The following is a 17,480-nucleotide window of genomic DNA, read 5'->3' as shown; positions in this document are numbered from 1 at the left end:
TAGTGGATTTTTAACAGTTTTTAGGGTTGTTATCTTGTTGAAAGATCCAGCCCCAGCGCAGTTTTTGTCACTGATTCCTGGAAATTGGTCTCCAGAATCTGCTGATACTAAGTGAAATCCATGCGTCCCTCAACTTTGACAAGATTCCCAGTCCCTGCACTGGCCACACAGCCCCACAACATGATGGAACCACCACCATATTTTACTGTAGGTAGCAGGTGTTTTTCTTGGAATGCTGTGGTGTTTTTCCTCTCTGCATAATGCACCTTGTGATGCCCAAATAACTCAATTTTGGTTTCATCAGTCCACAGCACCTTATTCCAAAATAAAGCTGGCTTGTCCAAATGTGCTTTAGCATACCTCAAGCACATGCATCTACTTATACAGTGGGATGCAAAAGTTTGGGCAACCTTGTTAATCGTCATGATTTTCCTGTATAAATCGTTTGTTGTTACGATAAAAAATGTCAGTTGAATATATCATATAGGAGACACACACAGTGATATTTGAAAAGTGAAATGAAGTTTATTTGATTTACAGAAAGTGTGCAGTAATTTTTAAACAAAATTAGGCAGGTGCATAAATATGGGCATCACAAAAAAATAAATGAAATCAATATTTAGTAGATCCTCTTTTTGCAGAAATTACAGCCTCTAAACGCTTCCTGTAGGTTCCAATGAGAGTCCGGATTCTGCTTGAAGGTATTTTGGACCATTCCTCTTTACAAAACATCTCTAGTTCATTCAGGTTTGATGGCTTCCAAGCATGGACAGCTCTCTTTAATGCACACCACAGATTTTCAATTATATTCAGGTCTGGGGACTGAGATGGCCATTCCACAATGTTGTACTTGTTCGTCTGCATGAATACCTTAGTGGATTTTGAGCAGTGTTTAGGGTCGTTGTCTTGTTGAAAGATCTAGCCCCGGCGCAGTTGCATCTTTGTCACTGATTCCTGGACATTGGTCTCAAGAATCTGCTGATACTAAGTGGAATCCATGCGTCCTTCAACTTTGACAAGATTCCCAGTCCCTGCACTGGCAACACAGCCCCACAGCATGATGGAACCACCACCATATTTTACTGTAGTTAGCAGGTGTTTTTCTTGGAATGCTGTGGTGTTTTTCCTCCATGCATAAAGCCCCTTGTTATGGCCAAATAACTCAATTTTTGTTTCATCAGTCCACAGCACCTTATTCCAAAATGAAGCTGGCTTGTCCAAATGTGCTTTAGCATACCTCAAGCAGCTCTGTTTGTGCTTTGGGTGGAGAAAAGGCTTCCTCTGCATCACTCTTGCATACAGCATCTCCTTGTGTAAAGTGCGCCAAATAGTTGAACGATGCACCGTGACACCATCTGCAGCAACATGATGTACGTCTTTGGTGGTGGTCTGTGGGTTGACTCTGACTGTTCTCACCATTCGTCGCTTATGTTTATCCGAGATTTTTCTTGATCTTCCACTTTGAGCCTTAACTTGAACTGAGCCTGTGGTCTTCCATTTCCTCAATATGTTCCTAACTGTGGAAACAGACAGCTGAAATTTCTGAGACAGCATTTTGTATCCTTACCCTAAACCATGATGGTGAACAATATTTGTCTTCAGGTCATTTGAGATTTGTTTTGAGACCCCATGTTGCTACTCTTCAGAGAAAATTAAGAGGAGGAAAACGTACAATTGACCCCCCTTAAATACTCTCTCATAATTGGATTCACCTGTGTATGTAGGTCAGGGGTCACTGAGCTTACCAAGCCAATTTGAGTTCCAATAATTACCGTATTTTTCGGACTATAAGATGCTCCGGACCATAAGACGCACCTAGGTTTAGAGGGCAAAAACCAGGGGAAAAAATATACTAAACCTGGTGCGTCTATGGTCCAGGGGCATCTTGTGGATGTTCTCACCCCAATTATTATGGCCCTCTTGTACTTCTTGTGTTCAACGTTTACCTCTTGTGCCTCCCTGTGCCCTCCTCCTATCCCCCTTGTGTCTTCCTCTGTCCCTATCTGTCCCCCTGTATCCTCTGTTTGTGCCCTTGTGTCCTCTACTTGTCCCACTGTGTCCTCAGCTTGTCCCCCTATGTGCTATGCATGTCCCCGTGTGCTATGCTTGTCCTGTTGTGTCCTCAGCTTGTTTCCCTGTGTCCTCTGCTTGTCCCTGTGTCCTCAGCTCATCACCCTGTGTGCTATGCTTGTCCTCCTATGTGCTCTGTTTGTGCCCCTGTGTCCTCTGCTTGTCCCCCTATGTCCTATGCTTGTCCCCCTATGTGCTCTGTTTGTGCCCCTGTGTCCTCAGCTTGTCCCCCTATGTGCTATGATTGTCCCCCTGTGTGCTATGCTTGTCCTGTTGTGTCCTCAGCTTGCCACCTTGTGTCCTCTGTTTGTGCCCAAGTGTCCTCTGCTTTTCCTCCTGTGTCCTCTTTTTGTCCCCTTTGACCCTAGCTGGTCCCCCTGTGTTCTATGCTTGTCCTCTAGCATATCTTCCTCCACTAGCAGCCCCCCGTAGTGTAATTAGAGCAGTATAATATAATTGCCCCCTCTGAGTAATTAGCCAGCAGCCAAGTATAACTGCCCCCCGCAGTGTAATTAGTGGCCTACGTACAATACTATTGCCCCCCACAGTGTAATTAGCGGCATACATACAATGCTATTGCCACCCGCAGTGTAATTAGCGGCATACTGACAATGCTATTGCCCCCCGAAGTGTAATTAGCAGTATACACAATAGAAAAAGAAGAACCGGCACTGCAGCTGCTATGGAAACGTGCAAAGCAGACAAACGTTTGTTGGCAGAAGGTAAGTATCGGGTATAGCTGTATGTTGCGTGCTCAGACTTGAAAAAATAGCAGATCATATGTAGCAGTAGGTAGAGGGATAGTCGGCACATGCAAGCTTAAGCAGCATAAAAAAGCTTTATTTTTCGGCTTCATGCAAATAGCAAAACAATTTAAAATGAGATGGGTCCTACCCGATACTTCAAATGGCTGTGGGGTGAGGTGGGAGCAGTGGGGGCCGCCTTACGACCGTTTCGCTCTCCTGAGCGTCTTCAGAGGCAATGCGCTCCCACCTCACCCCACAGCCATTTGAAGTATCGGGTAGGACCCATCTCATTTTAAATTGTTTTGCTATTTGCATGAAGCCGAAAAATAAAGCTTTTTTATGCTGCTTAAGCTTGCATGTGCCGACTATCCCTCTACCTACTGCTAAGTGTAATTAGCAGCCGAGTATTACCAGATCCTGGAGGTCCGCGCTGCTCAGAGACCTCTCCTATGCGTCATTCTTCCTCCTAGTGCCGGCTGCCTGTAATGACGTGTTCAGGAAAAGCCGGCACTAGGAGGAAGAATGACGCGTAGGAGCAGGGCCAGATTACCGACCAGGCAACAAAAGCAGTCGCTTGAGGCCCCGTTCAGAGTCAAAGGGGCCCCATCAGCTCATAAACCAGCCCTCGCCATCCTGTCAGCGGTGGCTGGATGGTATAATGGTTAAAGGTACTCTGAGCAGTGCAGTAACTATGGAAAGATGCATATAATTTTAAAAGCTCTCTTTCCAATGATATATAAACCGCCGCCCTAAGCCTTTTCGTTTTCGATATTTTCGCGATTGAAATCACGACCATGGCAATTTCGATCGCAAAAACTAAAAGGCGTAGGGTGGCAGTTTATCTATCATTGGAAAGAGGAGAAAGAGAGCTTCAAAATGATACGCATCTTTCCATAGTTACATTGTATTACACAGGACGACTTTTCTCCAAAGTCGGCAGCTCGATTCAGCACAATGCAATGAAATATAAGGAACTCAGGGGGATATAATTACAAATATCATGCTGGTAGGTGTGAGGATGTAAATAATTAGTTGTGGGTATGCTTAAAGGCATACCCACAGGCACTGCTCGGAGTCCCTTTAAGGGCTCTGCCTCTGACACAGGAGACCAGGGTTCGAATCTTAGCTCTGCCTGTTCAGTAAGCCAGCACCTATTCAGTAGGAGACCTTAGGCAAGTCTCTCTAACACGGCTGCTGCTTATAGGGCGTGTCCTAGTGGCTGCAGCTCTGGCGCTTTGAGTCCGCCAGGAGAAAAACGCAATATAAATGTTATTTTTCTTGTCTTGTCAAATGATGCCGTGCGGCTGCCTTCTCTGCTGGACTATCATATTCACTAGGATGGAGGCTGCATGGTGGCTGTCTAGTTTGGGAGGAAATCGGTTGTTCGGTGGTGGGGGTGGTTATGTAATTCTGTCTGGGGAATGGCTTCCGGTTTGGCGGTGTCCAGAGCTTTCTGCTATTGCCAGGCTGGAGATGCAGGGGGAAAGTGCTGCTGCTGTGATATCTGGCGCCCTCTTCACAGGGGTGCCCCAGCCCCTGAGTGCAAATGTCCCAGCCATTCATCTCTCACTCTGCATTTTGCCGCTGCTATTCCCTGCATTGTGCACCCACAGAGGAAAGCGGGCTGTTGCCCATAGCAACCAGTAGCTTGGCTGCCCCGGTGTGTGCGGCATGTTGCTGTGCAGCTGCATCTTCTGATTCTATTACGACATGATGGGGGGGCTCAAATCCGTTACTTTGCTTAACCACTTCGGGACCACAGTCTTTTCGCCCCTTAAGGACCAGAGCCTTTTTCTCCATTCAGACCACTGCAGCTTTCACGGTTTATTGCTCGGTCATACAACCTACCACCTAAATGAATTTTACCTCCTTTTCTTGTCACTAATACAGCTTTCTTTTGATGCTATTTGATTGCTGCTGCGAGTTTTACTTTTTATTATATTCATCAAAAAAGACATGAATTTTGTCAAAAAAATGACTTTTTTAACTTTCTGTGCTGACATTTTTCAAATAAAGTAAAATTTCCTATACATTTGAGCGCGAAAGTTATTCTGCTACATGTCTTTGATAAAAAAAAAAACATTCAGTGTATATTTATTGGATTGGGTAAAAGTTATAGCGTTTACAAACTATGGTGCCAAAAGTGAATTTTCCCATTTTCAAGCATCTCTGACTTTTCTGCGCACCTGTCATGTTTCATGAGGGGCTAAAATTCCAGGATAGTACAAATACCCCCCAAATGACCCCATTTTGGAAAGAAGACATCCCAAAGTATTCAGTGAGAGGCATGGTGAGTTCATAGAAGATTTTATTTTTTGTCACAAGTTAGCGGAAAATGACAGTTTGTGACAAAAAAAAAAAAAAAAAAAAGTTTCCATTTCTTCTAACTTGCGACAAAAAAAAATGAAATCTGCCACGGACTCACTATGCTCCTCTCTGAATACCTTGAAGTGTCTACTTTCCAGAATGGGGTCATTTGTGGGGTGTGTTTACTGTCCTGGCATTTGGGGGGTGCCTAATTGTAAGCACCCCTGTAAAGCCTAAAGATGCTCATTGGACTTTGGGCCCCTTAGCGCAGTTAGGCCGCAAAAAAGTGCCACACATGTGGTATTGCCGTACTCAGGAAAAGTAGTATAATGTGTTTTGGGGTGTATTTTTACACATACACATGCTGGGTGGGAGAAATATCTCCGTAAATGACAATTTTTTTATTTTTTTTACACACAATTGTCTATTTATAGAGATATTTCTCCCACTCAGCATGGGTATGTGGAAAAATACACCCCAAAACACATTATACTACTTCTCCTGAGTACGGCGATACCACATGTGTGGCACTTTTTTGCACCCTAACTGCGCTAAGGGGCCCAAAGTCCAATGAGTACCTTTAGGATTTCACAGGTCATTTTGAGAAATTTCGTTTCAAGACTACTCCTCACGGTTTAGGGCCCCTAAAATGCCAGGACAGTATAGGAACCCCACAAATTACCCCATTTTAGAAAGAAGACACCCCAAGGTATTCCGTTAGATGTATGGTGAGTTCATAGAAGATTTTTTTTTTTTGTCACAAGTTAGCGGAAATTGATTGTAATTGTTTTTTTTCACAAAGTGTCATTTTCCGCTAACTTGTGACAAAACATAAAATCTTCTATGAACTCGCCATTCTCCTAACGGAATACCTTGGGGTGTCTTCTTTCTAAAATGGAGTCATTTGTGGGGTTCCTATACTGCCCTGGCATTTTAGGGGCCCTAAACCGTGAGGAGTAGTCTTGAAACCAAATGTGGCAAAATGACCTGTGAAATCCTAAAGGTACTCATTGGACTTTGGGCCCCTTAGCGCACTTAGGGTGCAAAAAAGTGCCACACATGTGGTACCGCCGTACTCAGGAGAAGTAGTATAATGTGTTTTGGGGTGTATTTTTACACATACCCATGCTGGGTGGGAGAAATATCTCTGTAAATGACAATTATTTGATTTTTTTTACACACAATTGTCCATTTACAGAGAGATTTCTCCCACCCAGCATGGGTATGTATAAAAATACACCCCAAAACACATTATACTACTTCTTCTGAGTACGGCGATACCACATGTGTGACACTTTTTTGCAACCTAGGTGCGCTAAGGGGCCTAACGTCCTATTCACAGGTCATTTTGAGGCATTTGGATTCTAGACTACTCCTCACGGTTTAGGGCCCCTAAAATGCCAGGGCAGTATAGGAACCCCACAAGTGACCCCATTTTAGAAAGAAGACACCCCAAGGTATTCTGTTAGGAGTATGGTGAGTTCATAGAAGATTTTTTTTTTGTCACAAGTTAGCGGAAAATGACACTTTGTGAAAAAAAAAACAATACATATCAATTTCCGCTAACTTGTGACAAAAAATAAAATCTTCTATGAACTCATCATACACCTAAAAGAATACCTTGGGGTGTCTTCTTTCTAAAATGGGGTCACTTGTGGGGTTCCTATACTGCCCTGGCATTTTAGGGGCCCTAAACCGTGAGGAGTAGTCTTGAACCCAAATGTCTCAAAATGACCTGTGAAATCCTAAAGGTACTCATTGGACTTTGGGCCCCTTAGCACAGTTAGGCTGCAAAAAAGTGTCACACATGTGGTATCGCCGTACTCAGAAGAAGTAGTATAATGTGTTTTGTGGTGTATTTTTACATATAACCATGCTGGGTGGGAGAAATATCTCTGTAAATGACACATTTTTGATTTTTTTTACACACAATTGTCCATTTACAGAGAGATTTCTCCCACCCAGCATGGGTATGTGTAAAAATACACCACAAAACACATTATACTACTTCTCCTGAGTATGGCGATACCACATGTGTGACACTTTTTTGCAGCCTAGGTGCGCTAAGGGGCCCAACGTCCTATTCACAGGTCATTTTGAGGCATTTGTTTTCTAGACTACTCCTCACGGTTTAGGGCCCCTAAAATGCCAGGGCAGTATAGGAACCCCACAAGTGACCCCATTTTAGAAAGAAGACACCCCAAGGTATTCCGTTAGGGGTATGGTGAGTTCATAGAAGATTTTATTTTTTCTCACAAGTTAGTGAAAAATGACACTTTGTGAAAAAAACAATAACAATCCAATTTCCGCTAACTTTTGACAAAAAATAAAATATTCTATGAACTCATCATACACCTAACAGAATACCTTGGGGTGTCTTCTTTCTAAAATGGGGTCACTTGTGGGGTTCCTATACTGCCCTGGCATTTTACGGGCCCAAAACTGTGAGTAGTCTGGAAACCAAATTTCTCAAAATGACTGTTCAGGGGTATAAGCATCTGCAAATTTTGATGACAGGTGGTCTATGAGGGGGCAAATTTTGTGGAATCGGTCATAAGCAGGGTGGCCTCTTAGATGACAGGATGTATTGGGCCTGATCTGATGGATAGGAGTGCTAGGGGGGTGACAGGAGGTGATTGATGGGTGTCTCAGGGGGCGGTTAGAGGGGAAAATAGATGCAATCAATGCACTGGGGAGGTGATCGGAAGGGGGTCTGAGGGGGATCTGAGGGTTTGGCCGAGTGATCAGGAGCCCACACGGGGCAAATTAGGGCCTGATCTGATGGGTAGGTGTGCTAGGGGGTGACAGGAGGTGATTGATGGGTGTCTCAAGGTGTGATTAGAGGGGGGAAATAGATGCAAGCAATGCACTGGCGAGGTGATCAGGGCTGGGGTCTGAGGGCGTTCTGAGGTGTGGGCGGGTGATTGGGTGCCCGCAAGGGGCAGATTAGGGTCTAATCTGATGGGTAACAGTGACAGGTGGTGATAGGGGGTGATTGATGGGTAATTAGTGGGTGTTTAGAGGAGAGAATAGATGTAAACAATGGATTTGGGAGGTGATCTGATGTCGGATCTGCGGGCGATCTATTGGTGTGGGTGGGTGATCAGATTGCCCGCAAGGGGCAGGTTAGGGGCTGATTGATGGGTGGCAGTGACAGGGGGTGATTGATGGGTGGCAGTGACAGGGGGTGATTGATGGGTGATTGACAGGTAATCAGTGGGTTATTACAGGGGAGAACAGATGTAAATATTGCACGGGGGAATTGATAAGGGGGGGGTCTGAGGGCAATCTGAGCGTGTGGGCAGGTGATTGGGTGCCCGCAAGGGGCAGATTAGGGTCTAATCTGATGGGTAACAGTGACAGGTGGTGATAGGGGGTGATTGATGGGTAATTAGTGGGTGTTTAGAGGAGAGAATAGATGTAAACAATGGATTTGGGAGGTGATCTGATGTCGGATCTGCGGGCGATCTATTGGTGTGGGTGGGTGATCAGATTGCCCGCAAGGGGCAGGTTAGGGGCTGATTGATGGGTGGCAGTGACAGGGGGTGATTGATGGGTGGCAGTGACAGGGGGTGATTGATGGGTGATTGACAGGTAATCAGTGGGTTATTACAGGGGAGAACAGATGTAAATATTGCACGGGCGAATTGATAAGGGGGGGGTCTGAGGGCAATCTGAGCGTGTGGGCAGGTGATTGGGTGCCCGCAAGGGGCAGATTAGGGTCTAATCTGATGGGTAACAGTGACAGGTGGTGATAGGGGGTGATTGATGGGTAATTAGTGGGTGTTTAGAGGAGAGAATAGATGTAAACAATGGATTTGGGAGGTGATCTGATGTCGGATCTGCGGGCGATCTATTGGTGTGGGGGGGTGATCAGATTGCCCGCAAGGGGCAGATCAGGGGCTGATTGATGGGTGGCAGTGACAGGGGGTGATTGACGGGTGATTGACAGGTGATTGACAGGTGATTGACAGGTGATCAGGGGGGATAGATGCATACAGTACACGGGGGGGGGGGGGTCTGGGGGGGGTCTGGGGAGAATCTGAGGGGTGGGGGGGTGATCAGGAGGGAGTAGGGGGCAGATTAGGGACTTAAAAAAAAAATAGCGTTGACAGATAGTGACAGGGAGTGATTGATGGGTGATTAGGAGGGTGACTGGGTGCAAACAGTGGTCTGGGGGGTGGGCAGGGGGGGGTCTGAGGGGTGCTGTGGGCGATCAGGGGGCAGGGGGGGGGGAAATCAGTGTGCTTGGGTGCAGACTAGGGTGGCTGCAGCCTGCCCTGGTGGTCCCTCGGACACTGGGACCACCAGGGCAGGAGGCAGCCAGTATAATAGGCTTTGTATACATTACAAAGCCTATTATACACTGTTGCAGCGGCGATCCGGATGCCAGTAACCCGCCGGCGCTTCCGAACGGCCGGCGGGTTACGGCGAACGGGGGGCGGAGCCAGTCCCCGGCGGCTGATCGCGTCACGAATGACGCGATCGCCGCATAGCCACTCCCGCAGCCGCCCCCGCCGATGGGCGTATTGCGGTCGTTTGGGCCCAGACTTTGCCGCCGCCCATCGGCTGGGGGCGGTCGTTATGTGGTTAAGGCACCATTTAGTCTTAATCCGGCTCTGCGTAGGAGAGGTCTCTGAGCAGCGCGGACCTCCAGGATCGGGTAATATTCGGCTGCTAATTACACTGCGGGGGGGGGGGGGGGGGCAATAACATTGTACGTATGCCGCTAATTACACTGCAGGGGGCAATAGCATTGTCAGTATGCCGCTAATTACACTGCGGGGGGCAATAGCATTGTACGTATGCCGCTAATTACATGACGGGGGGCAATAGCATTGTATGTATGCTGCTAATTACACTGCAGGGGGCAAAAGCATTGTACGTATGCCGCTAATTACACTGCGAGGGGGCAGTTAGACTTGGCTGCTGGCTGCGGGGGCAATTGTATTATACTGCTCTAATTGCACTGCGGGGTGGGGCGGCTTTACATGGCCGCCGCTAATAAAACACAGAGCGGTTTTGCATACTGCCGCTAATTACACTGGAGGGAGCAGGCGGAGAAAGACAGGGTTAGAAAGAGAGGACATAGGGACTGCACAGGGAGTCCCCGACATTGCGGCGAAGCGGCGGTTTTGTATCGGCGGGCGTTCGTATGTCGGGGACTCCCTGTATTTGGACCATAAGACGCAATGACTTTTTCCCCCCACTTTTGGGGGAGAAAAAGTGCGTCTTATAGTCCGAAAAATACGGTAGTTCTTAAGGTTTTGGAATCAATAAAATGACAAATGTGCCCAAATTTATGCACCTGCCTAATTTTATTTAAACAATTATTGCACGCTTTCTGTAAATCCAATAAACTTCATTTCAATTCTCAAATATCACTGTGTGTGTCTCCTATATGATATATTCAACTCACATTTTTTATCATAACAACCAACGATTTATACAGGAAAATCATGACGGTTAACAAGGTTGCCCAAACTTTCGCATCGCACTGTATTTAAGTGTGCTCTAATTGAGGCCCTGATTACAAATGCTGTATTACTTGTGTTATTGTTTTAGCTCTTGTTACATGGCATATAAACTTAGAGTGGCTAAAGTAAAAATGACCGAGCACTACCATGACCGGACGGATTGGGGAGTGGCTGGGTTAAATACTGACCTGTCCCGATGTCTCCGAGGCACAGGTGACGCTCCACCCCCTCCGCAGCAGTGCAGTCGTAGCCATTTTTCCGAAAACTGGCAAAGCTCTTCGGAAACCTCCACCTTCATTGCCATGACATACCTCCAGCTCGGCAACCATCAGTTAGGTAGTGGCTGCCGAGCGGGGGGAAGGCCGCTGCAACACAGACAGGGGTGGCCAGAGTCTTGGCAGCAGTTTTGAAAAATAATCACCAGGTCCTTGAACATGAGGATGAACTAGGGATGATTTATTTTTAGATGTACACAATGTAACTTGTGTGACAGTATTTTAAAACAGAGCTGAAAATCAGTAATGCTGTTATACTACATTTACTATATTGATCAGAGACTCATTTAGGTCATTTTAGCCACACCTAATTACACCAACACTTTAAATTATTGAGACTTTGTTTATATACATTGTTGTTAATTATGTACACATCTGATTCAAGAACTCAAGTATATTTCTCATAAATACTGAAATCCGGTTCAATTTATGACCAATTAGACTTTTTGTCCGGACAAATGTCTAATTGGGAAAAAAAAAAGTTGTACAGTGTATGGGCTACCTTTAAACGTCTATCTGCACTTTTGATCTCACCTTCAGGAAACACTGGCAGGTTAATTGTCTTCTCTGTAAATTTGCCCTAGACAGTGGTAGACATTAGATTGTAAGTTCCTTTGAGAGACAGTGGCATGAATGAGTCCATGTACTCTGTAAAGCCCTGCAGAAAATGACGCTGCCATATAAATGCATGTTAATAATAGTAGTTCAGCCCAGGACACAAAGTACAGTATTTTAAAATTGAGTCAATATTAAGTTAAAATCAATGGCGTAAATATACAGTACTACATTCATCAGAACCATTTTGGCCTCATGTATTATCACATGGACGCAAAAATAAAATTAAGATATTGATTATATAAATGGTTGACCTATGAAACACAGCTTGATTAAGAACTCAATTATCTCATTTCTGAAGCATGAGCCATTATCAGTGTGTTTATGTATACCTGTGGCGGTAGGGAAGGGACACTGACAACATGACAGACTTCTCTCAGAAGTCTAATAGCAACAGGGTCAGGATTTTTTTGATCTTTTCATCACAATTGCTCAAATTCAAAATAAAGCATTTTAAATTTTCTCTCTGGACAGCTTTGCACAGCTTCCCTTATGTGAAGAAACGGATTCCTGTGATGTATCAGCACCACACAGATCTCAACCCCATTGAAGTGGCTATTGATGAAATGAGTAAGAAGGTAGCTGAGCTTCGGCAGCTTTGCTCCTCATCAGAAGTGGACATGATTAAATTACAGCTAAAACTTCAAGGCAGTGTCAGTGTGCAGGTGAGATTCCCTACAGCAGGTTTATGCTGTGTGTATTGTTTTATTTAGATATGGCTAAGCCTTGATGTCTCTAGACAACTTTATTAATGTCCTTTCATGGTATTTTGTGTTGTACTGCTAAATGTATCTGAAGCAAAGCTTCAAATTTGCTTGATAATTATATTGGACAGAATAATATTTTTGTCATTTTGTGCTGAAAGCAGTATGTATGAAGGACTAAGTGTATTGCACACTTACAGGACGTCCGTTCATAAACATCCCCCAGATGTATGAGTGGCACTGCACCTGCGTGACTTTATGGCGGGGCTTTGTAGAAAGGAGCGGTAGCCGGTACAGCGAAAATTGTAGCAAAATGAAGCAGCTGCCCATTGCATCCAGTCGTGTTTTATTTATGACAGGGATATCCAAAATCTTTAGGCCAAGGGCCATATTATCATTCTTGAGAGTGCTAGGGGACCAAACTAGCAAAATTAAACACAATTTTTGCTGTTTGCCGTTAGGTACACTAGGCCTGTGACATTTTGTCAAATAAAACATTTCCACATTAAATAACCTGTATATTGTGTGCAGTTAGCACAGTGGCAGCTGCTAGTCAGTGGCTGTTACTGCTGCTGGCACAGTGGCAGCTGCTAATCAGTGGCTGTTACTACTGCTGACATAGTGGCAGCTGCTAATCAGTGGATTTTACTGTTGCTGGCTCAGTAGTAGCTGCTACTGCTACAGTAATAGCTGTTAACCCACAGGCAAACAAAGGGGGAGGCAGAGCGGTGACACAAGGCGGCCTCTGCATGTGGCACTGCAGATAAGGCCTGCGGGCCGCATGGAATTAACAACTGTAAAGAGCTTTGGATGAGCCGCACTTAGCCCCTCGGCCAGACTTTGGACATGCCTGATTTTTGAAATAAAATAGGGATTTTGATTGGTTGCTCTGGACAGCTCCTCCACGTTTGCGCCAAATTTCTTTGTTATGCTGACTCTCTTGCACAGGGCTGTTAAAATAAATGTGGTGTTATATTACAATTCATACATATGTGGACCATGTCTGCAGCAATGCAAGTTTGTGTCGGGACACTCAGCACTTTTATATACTGTATAAATTCCATCTGTGGTTCTAGTAGAATTCTACTACACATTAGATTAATATGTTTAAATGTTAAGTATTTTCTTTTTCCACTGCAGGTTAATGCAGGACCTCTTGCTTATGCTAGAGCCTTCTTGGATGATACAAACACTAAAAAGTATGCAGATAACAAAATAAAACAACTGAAAGAGGTTTTCAGGTAATGTTGAATTGCAGATCTATTATTCTTATAGCGTTCAGTAGGTAACTGTCAACTTGAATTGTCTTTTCAAAAACTGTTAGACCCCTAAAATAAGCTTTGGAACATTGGTTGTGATTTGGGCACTTTCAGAAATTAGATACATATTAACAATGCTTCAGAAAGTCAGGTGCATCTACCTCCTCCTCATTTGTTTAGTTGACTCTGACTGTCTATGACCATATGAACTATTGCACCCCAGATGTGTCTGTCAATCGGAGCTTCTTTCAGCTATTGCATAGGTATGTTCATAGCATATATGCTTTGTAAGAGGGGGACCCGCCCGTACATTGAAGGAGATTTTCTCTTAATCTAAACTGATATGGTGATAGTCTTCCTGACAATAAATCTCTTTATTTTTTAACTGTGATTTTTTTTCTTTTTTTTGCCACTTTAGGCAATTTGTTGAAGCTTGTGGCCAGGCCTTGTGTGTAAATGAAAGGCTTATAAAGGAAAATCAGTTTGAATATCAAGAAGAGATGAAAGCAAACTATAGGGAGATGGTGAAAGAACTCACTGAAATCATGCATGAGCAGGTATGTGGTGAATATATGGCATCAGGAATACTCCACTCAACATACATATGCCCAGGAAAAATGGGCTCCAAAGTAATTTGGGTGCTAAGGAAAGCCACTAGTCAAATATTGGTAAAATTTACATTATACTTCTATTAGGCAGTGTCTAATTCCAGCAGTAGGATAACAGTATTGTTTACCAATATTATATCGCCTAACCCAACCCTCTTGTCACACTAACACTCCTTCTACGTACTACACACACACACACAGGGCCGAGGCATAGGCTGGAGAGGCTCCAGCCTCAGGGCGCAGTGTAGGAGGGGGCGCACAATTCATTCAACTGTCATTCCTAATTGTGTATGAAGCAGAAAGAAATAACAAAAGGGGATACATAGCAGTGACTGCAAGCCAGATAACTAGATATTAAGGTGTTGGGGAGGTTGTGGGCCCTGTGGCCCTCTTAGTCTAATAGCAATCAGTGTGTGACAGCTGGGGTGGGAGGGATGGAGGGGCGCACTTTGGTGTCTCAGCCTTGGGTGCTGGAGGACCTTGTCCCTGCTCTGCACACACACACACACACACACACACACACACACACACACACACACACACACTCTCACACACACTCTCACACACACTCTCACACACACTCTCACACACACTCTCACACACACTCTCACACACACTCTCACACACACTCTCACACACACTCTCACACACACTCTCACACACACTCTCACACACACTCACTCACTCACTCACTCACTCACTCACTCTCCCTCCCTCTCACTATCCTCCAATAGTTATCACTGAACCGAACTCTGTTCTCATAACCTCTACCAATACATCCCTCCCCAGATGGTGCCATAGAGAAGCTATGCAATGGCCATGATATGAGTAATGTGCTGTACAGCTTTTCACTCAATCATCTCTGCAGCGGCCAATGTTTTTAATATCTCTTGGAAAGAAGATGTTTAACCCTGCTCTTTGCATACATACATGCAAATATTTAATAATGGTGTTATCTTTGACATCTCTGTTAAAATGTGCTAAAATATCACAGGGCTATGTGTTGCTATGCTAATTTCCCATGATTCAGAATAGGGCTTTGTGTGACAAAGTAACCATAACAGGATGTCTCTTTTTCTTTCCTTGTGCACACATGAGCAGATGGGATGGTAATGAAGTTTGTTCCGTTTTTCTCTTAATCTTTGCATGTTTTCTGGTTCCTTGCCTGAAGCAGTTTTCTGTCTGACCTCATCCACACCTATGGGTACTCATTGTAAGAGCACTTGTTAGAAGATGATTAAGAAACTTCACTTTTATTTAGCAAGTTTCAACTCTCCATGTAATTCATCCACTGTGCCTTAATGGATAAAAGCAGGGTTACTATGAACTCTGGAAACCAGAAGAGCAGGAATATTCAATCCAGATTTGGTTTTAAGCTATTTGTGTGTGTACCTGTGGCAGTTTTCTATTGCCATTTTTTGTTTTTGTTTTTTTGTTTTATTTAATTCCATTTTCAGCTCAAAATTAAACAATTTTTTTCATTCATCAAAAACAAGAAAACTCCAGGGGTTAATAAGGGGAGAAGTCCATGCAACTGCAGGGGGCCCTAGAGCTTAGGGGGGCCCAACTATTTACCATCCCTCCGATACAGGGGTCCATCATCCAGTTCATACACTTTGTATATAGGTGGGGAGCTCATGATGGCCTCACTTATCATATGACCCCTACGAGATGGGTTCCCTGGATAGAGTATTTGTATCGCCTTGTGTATGGATAACATAACAGATAACTTGCATGGTTAAGAGAGAGTTACACTAATATAAATGTGAGTGTCTTTTAATTATTAAGACCAACTTTTCTCACTTTTCCTCACTTTTGTGTTCAGCTTGTATTTATACATACTTTTTTTCCAATAATTTTTCTTGTATTTTCCTCTGTCCTAAAGATATGGTGTGGAGAAGAGAAAATCAGTGTTATGCCGAACTCGCTTCATATTTTCAACGCCATAAGTGGAACTCCAACAAGCACAACCGTCCATGGAATGACCAACTCCTCATCCATTGCATGATCGTCCTTGTTCATTTCACAACAATGCCTCATGTATGTCTATCTCAGGATGCTTTCCAGAGCCCATGGTCTCCTTCCAGTGGCTGACCATCACCCCTACTACAGACTGGGTTTAACCAACTCAACTATGGCTGTTGTAGGAGCCATAAAGCCACATGTCTATTTTTGCTTATTACATTTGGCAATATCTTGTATTTTTCAAACTGTCAATAGAGAAAAAAAAAATTCTATTCAAAGGAAAGTCCGATATTTTTATGCTAGCTATGTCCTGCTCTACGGCAGAGTCACAAAAAATAGCACACTAGGTGTAGAGGCGCAAAAACTACGGAATGTAAAGTATATGTTATAAAAATGTTACACTAAAGTTTACATGTTAGCTTTGCAACCAAGCACAGTCTGCGAGTCTTAAAGTAATCAGCGTGGTCTTCTTTTTTGTTTTTTGTTTTGTTTTTAGTTTGTTTTAAATAGTCTTTTAAATGCAAAGCATCTGCATTTTAAATTGTATTGGTCAACTGGAAATAAGATGTTCTGTCCACAAGTAAATGGAATTTAGGTAAGGACACTGAAAGCTTGCTAAGGATCGTATATCCTTGTTTGTACTATGGATTGTCTTTTACAGCCTGTGATTTGCCCAAATCAACCGATTAACTAAAACACAAATGAAATGGAATTCCTTCACCTTTGCACAGAACCACACAGCTACCCCGTCCTGACATCGTTACCGAGTAGTCAGAATGTACATATTGTTAATTGACACGGATCATTATTTCTGTATATAAATGTGTTACATTTCTATGCATTTTTTTAATGTTCATTGCTGAAAACTTTTATTGTGACAAATGTGCTTCTTCATTTTACCTGCTATATATTTTTGTCTTTACATTTTATTCTTGTACATAAACGAGTGCAATACAAAGATGTATACAGTCTTTGCTATGTAAGGTTTATACACTGTTTAAAAGAAAATTACTTTTTTCTTTTTTTTTTTTTGCCAAAGCAAAGATTATGTAACAGTGGTTATGAATACTGTGGTAAATGGTGGTGTTATTTAAAGCTTTGATCATATTGTTCTTTCAGAATATTAATTTAGTAATTTTATATTTGGGAGGGGTGAATAAAAGTTTTTAATTTTATTTAACTGGAAACACTGTCCTGCTGTAATTAACATTGTGTACTACATATGTATTAAAGGAAATGGCTAATTTCTCTGTTGCCTCAATTTGCTTTGTTAAAGATCGATTATTTGGGGGAATGTTTTTGGTGTAATCATTTTTAACTCCAGGCATGCACTCAACCCTACTTGGTGTTTCTGGGGACAACACTGCCACAGTGTAAGGTAAGAAACTCTGAAAAAGCTGCAGATCACTTCATCTGTCTATCTGGTTTCCCCTTCATCAGACATATCGGAAAAT

At 43.6% G+C, this 17,480-nt stretch overlaps 1 protein-coding gene across 14 annotated transcripts in view; it reads left to right on the top strand.

Moving 5' to 3' along the window:
• Positions 1 to 17,275, top strand: part of DOCK9 (dedicator of cytokinesis 9) — a 414,823-nt gene extending 397,548 nt beyond the window's left edge. For 13 of the 14 annotated variants that reach the window (XM_068267974.1, XM_068267970.1, XM_068267967.1 and 10 more), the window contains 4 exons: positions 11,965 to 12,155; positions 13,335 to 13,435; positions 13,872 to 14,010; positions 15,947 to 17,275. In XM_068267974.1, coding sequence (XP_068124075.1) covers positions 11,965 to 12,155; positions 13,335 to 13,435; positions 13,872 to 14,010; positions 15,947 to 16,069 — 554 coding nt within the window. In that variant the 3' untranslated portion in view covers positions 16,070 to 17,275. Of the gene's footprint in view, positions 1 to 11,964; positions 12,156 to 13,334; positions 13,436 to 13,871; positions 14,011 to 15,162; positions 15,171 to 15,946 lie in introns of all 14 variants that reach the window. The other variant, XM_068267971.1, reaches the window with a different exon arrangement.
• Positions 17,276 to 17,480: the final 205 nt, after the last annotated feature.

Source organism: Hyperolius riggenbachi, chromosome 2, assembly GCF_040937935.1.
Source record: "Hyperolius riggenbachi isolate aHypRig1 chromosome 2, aHypRig1.pri, whole genome shotgun sequence".
NCBI classification, from domain to species: Eukaryota; Metazoa; Chordata; class Amphibia; order Anura; family Hyperoliidae; genus Hyperolius; species Hyperolius riggenbachi.
Note: the sequence above shows the minus strand (reverse complement) of the source record. Positions and strands in the feature narration are given on the sequence as shown.